At 40.0% G+C, this 8,577-nt stretch overlaps 1 protein-coding gene across 1 annotated transcript in view; it reads right to left on the bottom strand.

The window, feature by feature from the left end:
• USP34 (ubiquitin specific peptidase 34) overlaps nt 1–8,577 on the bottom strand; it is a gene marked incomplete at its 5' end in the record, with an annotated part of 85,220 nt that overhangs the window by 9,627 nt on the left and 67,016 nt on the right. Inside the window, 5 exons of the mRNA XM_009867175.1 lie at nt 1,815–1,893; nt 3,020–3,177; nt 4,241–4,875; nt 5,866–6,013; nt 8,539–8,577. The exon at nt 8,539–8,577 is cut by the window's right edge and continues 75 nt beyond it. Coding sequence (XP_009865477.1) covers nt 1,815–1,893; nt 3,020–3,177; nt 4,241–4,875; nt 5,866–6,013; nt 8,539–8,577 — 1,059 coding nt within the window. The remainder of the gene's footprint in view (nt 1–1,814; nt 1,894–3,019; nt 3,178–4,240; nt 4,876–5,865; nt 6,014–8,538) is intronic.

An 8,577-nucleotide genomic window follows, 5' to 3' on the forward strand; every position in this document is an offset into this window, starting at 1 on the left:
TTTCCCTATAATGCAAAATCTTGATGTGCCATTTTTATATTACAGTAAAAATAAAAGCTACACAGCCAAACCTGCCATGTGGAAAACTTTTCTGGATGTGATGACTCCTTGATGCAGTGTTTTGTGACCACGCAAAACACTCTACGAGTTTCATGTAAGAATTAAGTTATAGCTCAGTTGTAACTTTCTAGCCCCAGTATACTGAATGTAAGTGTTTTCAAGACAAAGGCGAAAACAGATATTCCGGAATAATAATCAATAGGCTTACATTTATAACAAGCTCCTGAAAACTGAATTTTTAAACAGCACTGCAGTGTTTTAATTTTCTCTAATTTTTTATAATTCCAGCTTTTTGTATCACACTTTTCCCCAGAAAATATGAACTCGTGATATTAAAAAAAAAAAAAAGAGAGAGAATTTTTACTACATAAACCATATAAAGCTGGGATCGGAATCAACCACAAAGTAACATCTAGTCCATCCACTTGCCTTTAGGCAGACGAAATATCTTTATATCCTTGACAGATGTTTGCTTTAAGTCCTCCTGACAACTTCCAGCTGTGCAGGCTGACACCTGCAGGACTCTAATCCAACTCCCACTTAGAGGACAGCTACAGCCACCTCCCGGCCACTTGTCTGGCACCGTGGAGTTTTACCAGCTTATTCTCTCTACCCAAACACACCACTCCACGTGTGGCAGGAATGAACTGCATTTTATTATTACGTATTTTACATCCAGACAGCCTTGATTTTGATTCTTTTTCTGCAGAGTGAAACCGCTGTTGAACAGGAGGGGTTGACATCCCAATCGTACCCTCTCAGTATTGCGTTAGTTATTTCTTTTTTTAAAATCTCTAGGTTGGACTAACTGCAGTCTAGTCTCATGGACCAAGCACCCATTTACAACGAGAATAAACTACATGTGCTCCAGAAATGCATTTCAGATTTAGTTTTATGAGAAAGAAATCCAGTTTGTGTATTTAGACCACTCCTTCTTGCAAACAAAAGCCCAATAGGTAGGAAAGACAGGGAGAATTGCCTCCGAAGTGCCTCAAGAGAAGTGTTCTGAACTATTAATCACTATTGCACCTGAGTATCCTTCAAGTTATTTTTGTGTTTTAACCAGCTGCCTTAACACTTCTTAACCAGCAATAGTTGTGTGCCTGTGCTCAGCCACTCCCTCGCAGCTGATCTGCAATGAAGGGAACAGCAGCAGGAAAGCAGAAACTCACTCCTCTCAGCACAGTCTGTTGGAGGCCTCTCTCTGTCTTGAGAAGCAGGCAAACATTTTCCTCATCTTCTTTTCACTACTAAAAAAATCTTATTAAAGACGACAGGGGAAGTAACTATGTGGAGAGAGCCAGGATAGATTTCTTACTACTCATGACACCTCTTACTAGTTGCAACTTTTTCAGCAGGCCTAATGTACTCTCCAATATGAACCTCAGAGTTCATGATATATATGATATATAAGACAACACATCACCTTTTTACTTCTTATCTTTCCTATTTAAGCAACATCCTTTTATAGTTACTCCACCAAATCACGGTTATGATCTAACTTCTTTATTAAGATTTGTATTGCCTCAAATCAACTCACTCAGCCTCCTACCTTGGTGTTTACACATACAAAATGCCTGGTAAATCTTTTTTCTATGATCCTTAAGACTTTCAGGTTTTACATGCGTGACAGTTCTTAACAGATTTCATATATTTCATATGGTATTAAAACAACTTAAAGCAAACACATTGGTGGGAAGGAAGGGATGACTTGATGAGAAAGCAAGATATTATTAGAACAACAAAGTATTTACCTCTGTCATGAGAATCAATCCTCTATTAAACACAACAAGAAGTCTGTCTTCATCAGATTCTAACAATATTCTGAAGGCACTAGGAAAAAAATCCAAACATTGAGAACACTGAAAATTACATATAGCCTCTTCATAATTCATATAAATGCCTAAAATTGTTATGCTCAAGTGGTATTTTGAAAAATAATCACAAAACAACAAAAAAAACACCACAAGAACATAATTCATCTCCTTGTTTTTCCCCCCACTTCTTCATTTAAAAATGCCTTTGATGTCAACTAACTTTATGCCAACTTTATGTTATTGGAAGTAATTTATAAACAACCTTTACAGAAATATTTCCCCAAAAATGTCTACAAAAATGCTAAAAACTGAGGAAAATAATGTACGTCAAAAGACAGAAGTTTATGCTTGTCAAATGATACATTTAAATAGGTTTGGTTCAGACTTTAAAATGTATAAACAGATATATCAGAATATTTTATGCTTACAGCTGAACTGAAAATAAAGGAACATGCTGATGAGTGGTCCCCCTCTGCATAACAGTTCCTCACGAGCATTGGGGACACCCTGATGGTGCTCACTGACAGATGACCAGACATAACACAGGACACATTTCCTTTCCCCAGGAGTGTTTCAGTGCATCAACAGCTGCATCTGAAACCCCCAAACCTGACTTACGTAGCCAGGCAACATACAGTTACACTGAAAATACTGCAGCGGTGTCAGAGGTACTGCTAAGACTAGGAATGGAAAACCATTTGAAGATACAATAAAAGTCTGTCCCACAGGCACAATTTCTTAAAAAAAAATATTTCTGCCCCAAAATAACAGATGTCAGCAACAGCAGCTGAAGTCACTGCTTTGCCCATCTAGACTAATTCTGGTAGGCTGAGAATATAGATTTTCAGCTTAAATGCTGAAATAGAACATTGACTGATTTTAGGTTTTAGGGTTTTTTTGAATGACCATTCTGTCCCTAGTGTTTCCTTTTGAACCCTAAAGATACACATCTTGGCTTACACCGCTTTGTTATAATTGTAACTTTCTGCTCGCTTATTTCTGAATAAAAGTACCTCCCAAACTTCTCCAAAAATACTATCCAAATAACAACACTGATTTTTATTGTACTTCACATTCGGTGAAACATATTTCTTATTCAATCAGGACTGGATCATTACACTACAACTTCACCACTAACGTACCTTATTAAGGTAGTCCAACAAGACCGTCCATCCAAGCAGCGCAGGTAACAGCTTATGGTTGTTTTCTTAAATTGCTTTATGTCTTCTATCTCTTCCTCTCTCATGTCTGGCCTCTGAGCTACAAACAGTTGCATCAGGTTAAACAGCTCCTCTACTGCCTAAAACACACAAAAACATGAGGTTAGAGGAATCTGTCTCGGTGTGTTATAGTTTAGATCTTATTTGCATTACTTATTCTGCATTACTTTCTACCAAGTAACACAGAGAACAAAAATTGGCAAATGTAGAGAGGAGTGTATTTGCTTTCGTGGCAGGATTATATTCTAAGTGATGGAATTCAAAAAGCCGCTTATGCTCGAAGTCACTGAAGTCCCGTATGCACAGGAAACACTAAACACTGTGGAGTAACCAAAGTCCCTCGAGAGACAAACTGAGACTTCCCAGGGGAGACACAAACAAGGGAAGCAGCAGGACTACTCCCATGATGGTCAGAATATAAATTTACTCTGTGAGCTGACCTGGGCAGAAGCCCAGCCTAGAAGATTCTACGCACCCTCCTCTACACAGTGAAGGAAATCTGTGTGTTCTTTCTGTCCTTGCACATCCATAAAGCCTGACACAATATTTGCTGAGTAATCATACAAAACCACCTACTCTGTCTCTTAAAGACTCGGGTTTTTCACCGACTATTTTAACTAATACCTACTCCGTACTGCAAGGGTCACAATGCTGCAGAGACAGCACGTCTCCCAGCGCACCAACGTTCCGCAAGAGGGACAAATGCCAAGTCATCCCGAGTGCAACAGGGGGAATCTTGGCCCTATTTAAAAGAAATCTGCTGGGGACTCCTCCAACTTAGCGTGTTAGAACACAGCACGCTTTCCTCAGACCACCACTAAAGGCTGCTCGCTCTTTCTTATGACCAGCCGGGCGTACGAAATATTGAAGATCAGTGGAAACACTGGTGTCTGCGTCCGGAAAAAAACAACCATCTGCTGTCCAACTGCTACACAACATAGAGAAAATCCGAAACAATCCTCCCACAAAGTATGGTAATCGGATCTAAACGCATTAATAACAGCTTATATGAGGAAATCAAAACGTCACACTTTCACCACTGGATACGTTAAGTCTTTTCATCCTTTTCATCAGAAGGAGACATTCGGTAAGAGGGGAAATGCTAACAATGAAACAGTATTTTTTCGGTATCAATCTACTCACCCCTGGGTACTGACTGGCATGCGGCGTGAGATTCTTAAAGGCCCACTGGATATTCTGGTGAGAAGCCAACTGCCTCGTGAACGCCGGTGACTGCTCGCAGCAGAGACGCAGGATGCCGTAGTAGGCAGGCAGCATGCCACGGTTAAAGAGCACCACATCCTGATCGTCATGGTCCGCGAGGATGTAATTGAAGGCAATGTTCTTCGTCACCACGGGATTCTGTACAATAAGGCGTACGTTCTCCGGGCAGTCCACACACACGTTATACCAAAAAGACAGCAAAGCCTGTTTGTTGTGGTTGGTGGCTATAGCCGGCTCAGAAAGTTTAGGCTGGAAAAGGTTCCATAAGTCCATGAAGTAAGTAGAAAACATGAGTTTCTCGGTTTTTGAGATCAAACAGTACGTCATGAAACTGAAGTAGGGCACAAGTTTTGTGGTGCCGTGAACAGCAGCATCAACGTACAGCTTAGCTCGGGAAAGAAGGCCAAGCAGCACATTGTAGACTTGATGAAGAACTACTGTAGTATCTGGACTGAGAGGCAGATCGCGTGTGGGGATGTGCAAAGAGCGGGTCGATCGGAACATCTGACGGAAGGAATTGCTTGGAATAAGCGACACCAAGAGATAGGCTGCAGCTTCAAACAAAAACAGACTTGTTACACCTTTGAAAATGACACACGTGCTTAACAGCCATTTAAACAGAAGGTAAATTACACTGTATGTTTCTTTTACAGATTTCAAAGCATTTTACAGAATCTGGTATTATTCAGTTCACACTAGAGACGAAAAAGAATTAGAGCAGGTAAGACTAGCACAAAACATGTTAAAAAAGTTGTTTAGATCTGCTCTTGGGGCTCTTCACCCTGTATTCCTGTTTGCCACTTGGTTCTAGTTGGAACACCACGTACCCAACACAGAAATACAAAACCAGACATCTTCCATGACTAAACTGTCTCCTGCTCGATCAAGACATCACGACCTCTTCAGACATGTTTACAACTGGAGCCTGTGCCAAAGCCGTACCACCAGCTTCTGCAGCTCCCTCAACCACAGAAAACACATTTGAGTTCTGTGGTGCCTGTGGAATGTCCTTTATTAAAAAAAAAAAAATTAGAGACAGTAAAGGTTGAAAATGGGACCTGGCAATCTGCTAGCCTGATTCCTGGCACAACAATCTAGAGAGCCAGGACACCCTGGAGCTGGGGAGAAGCACAGGCTGCTGCCCCTTGATGCATAAGTTCAAAGGGCTCAGCTGAGGATTACTCTGTGAGGGGTGCTACTCCTACCTACAGTACAACCATGTGATGGACAATATGGAGAACCTCTTGGACTACCTCCTCCTCTAATTAGGGTTTTTCCTGGATCTTTTAGATTAATCACAGAAGATAAAGAATCTATTAGCATGTAAGTTACAAAATTAAAACATCATTTTCCTCAAAACCAGGTGGCATGTCTTAATGAGGCCCCACAGTTGCACTAATATTTTAAAATACAGCAATTCTAGAACAATAGGAAAAGGAAGAAGACAAGCACAAAAGCATGTATTTTGTTTGTGACAGGAAAGCCCCATGCACGGTAAGTTGCTACAGAAGAAAGATAATGTTCTTCAATTTGAATTAACTTACAGGTTCTCACTCTAGGGTAGTTGTGTGCCAGAAGAAAACGTTCAACCCAGTTCTCCATGTTTTGCAGCACCCAGCTGTGAGCAAGTTTATTTCGAGGTGTTTGCACAGCCAGCCAATCCAGGCACTGAGATGGGTTGTATTCAATGACCTGGAAGAAGAGTGGAAAAATCAAGAAGAATACATTGACCTTGATACTATGTACTGATTGGATTAAAACCACCTAAAAATAACTACTGAGACGTTAAAAATATTTTTTAAAAATCACTTGGGGCTATCAAAGCACCTGCAAGATGAGACGCTTTGGCAGACAAAGAAAACCCTTTTTAAATTTCACTGGCTTGTGCTTCTGAATCTTGTTCAGAGCTTTTCAAAGTTTAATCGCAGTCCAGGAGGTTATTTTGCGCATCCTCGCTGCATATTTTGAGATATCTAAGAGTTAAAATGGTAAGCACTTAGAAAACTGAACGATCTTGTCTTTATAAGCAAATAAATATTTTTTGAAAATAGCTAACACAAAAGCTTAATGCTAAATCAGTGTTTTTATACAAGTTATATCAAAAGAGCATAAACGGCATGTAAATATGCTCACACAGCTTCACGCTGAGGGTAACTACTGCTGTTTTCATGAATATGCAACTTCAAGGAATTAAGCTGCCTACTGCTTTCCAAAGGTGACGAAAAGCCCGTGGAGTGCTGTCGTGCGTTTATCAAGGCCCTACAGATAATATGGAGAAAACGTAGTTCTCTGTGCCTTTCTGGTTCTGTGTAGTTGAAAATTTGTCAACGTATTATTAAGCCAATAGATATAGTGCATTCACTTGCTAGTTTGTAAAAACTGTTTTCTTTGTACCTGGAGGCCCAGGCACCCAGACAAAGCAAAAGGAACTCTTACCTCCCTAAGACACCACAAGCAGCAACGGGATTGCTGAAGCTGTTCCCAACCTCTCTAACCCACCTGAAGAATACGAGCAGCTGACATGGCCAAAAACTCTGCTTATAAAATTTTAATCTCAATTTAAAAATAAACATGTTAAGAACATTTTTCTCTCTTTTTATTTTTTAGGAATGACAAATTGATCTGTCAAGTTTCCTTCGTAATAGCTAGAGGGTATCTCCAAGAAAGAGACTATCATCGCTCACTGTCTTCGAAGCTCAATCACTTTTTAACGACTTCTGGAAACTGAAGTGGCTGCAAAAGTAGGTTCTACACCCTACACCTATCTGCCCATGCATGAACTACCGAGCCTCTCATCCCTGCCCACACGATTTCTATCTCCAGACCTGTGTCAACAAGGTAAAGGTAACAACACTGGCCACAGAGGACACTGAGCTGACGACTCTGACTGCTGAAAGCTTGGCCTTCTGACAGAAACCTGCCACCAACTTGCTTCCTTTGAACGTTCCATTAGTGCAGTAAGAGCAAGGAGCGAAACAGGGAAGAGGATTGTTTAACAAATTCCATACCTATGCTTTATGGCTGAGCTAAGCATGAAGCACAGGTATTTACTTTGCACCACAACTTGTGTATCGTCATAGAAAGTTAAATGACGAAAAATCTCTTTGAAAGGTTGCTAAATGGTGAAATTCATAACTTACTGCTTCCCTGTACACAAACGCAGCTCAGTGTAATTCTTGACCTTGAGATCCACCGTCTGAACTTTCTTTATCTGAGACATAGCAGTTACAGCTAATTCCTATGCAGATCAGATGCCCAGAAGACACATGGTGAAGGCTTTCCCAGGTTACCTAGTGTTTCCCATCCTGTAACTGCTCCTAACCAGCAGAAAACCACTTCTCACCAGCCACCCATGCTCTGTCCCACAGCGCTTCTGTGGGTGAGAAAGGTTTGTGTTTTAACAGAGGTCTCAATTCTGCATGGTAATAACATTTTACAAAACCTAGCCCTTTTTTCTGGAGAGTATTAAAGGGAATGAATGTTCAATAGCTTGCCCTCAGCAGTCTTCAGGCTTGACACATTGTTCTCAGACAATAATAAGACAGCAAGTTGCACTGGGAAGTCAAAAAGCAGTTAAGAGTCAAATCACAGAATTACCGAAGCAAAAGCTTTAATTCCTAATCTATTGCTTAGATCAAGGAATTTCTCCCTGTGCCAATTTGGTTAAAAAGTCTCTTGCTTTAGAAATGCAAGCAACAATGATCTCGCATCACAGTAATGATTCAATAGATTCAGTTCGGCACCATTTTAAAAATTAGAAGTCTTAATGAATATTTAACAGAGAACAAAAAACGTCAAATGAATATTCAAAGAACCAGTACATAATGGGAAAAAAATTTCTAACAAACGATGGGCCTTGAAACATTTCACAGTCCTCGAAATACGGTAACTGAGAAAAATAAGCGGAATTAGCCTAGAAGAAGCATTCTAGACCCTTATTAGAAATTAATTAATTTCTCACTAAACTAAAATTTCAAGTTAAACTGAAATACCAGTTAACCAGAATACTGTCTGAATAACATTAAAAGTTACAGCAGAACTTTTAAATGTCTATTAGCTGTTCCTGTTCATTTGGAAGAGAAACTGTCACAATAAAAAAAAACGAAAAAATCACTGATGCAACAAGGTTGTCAATGAAATGTAAAACCTTTTCATAGACATAAAAGAATGAACAACGGAATGACAATTTAGCTTCTCTTTTCTTTCACATGTAGTACCTCCCATATCCTCTGCAGAATGTAAGAAGCAAAGGGTGG

Source organism: Apaloderma vittatum, unplaced genomic scaffold, assembly GCF_000703405.1.
Source record: "Apaloderma vittatum isolate BGI_N311 unplaced genomic scaffold, ASM70340v1 scaffold19963, whole genome shotgun sequence".
NCBI classification, from domain to species: Eukaryota; Metazoa; Chordata; class Aves; order Trogoniformes; family Trogonidae; genus Apaloderma; species Apaloderma vittatum.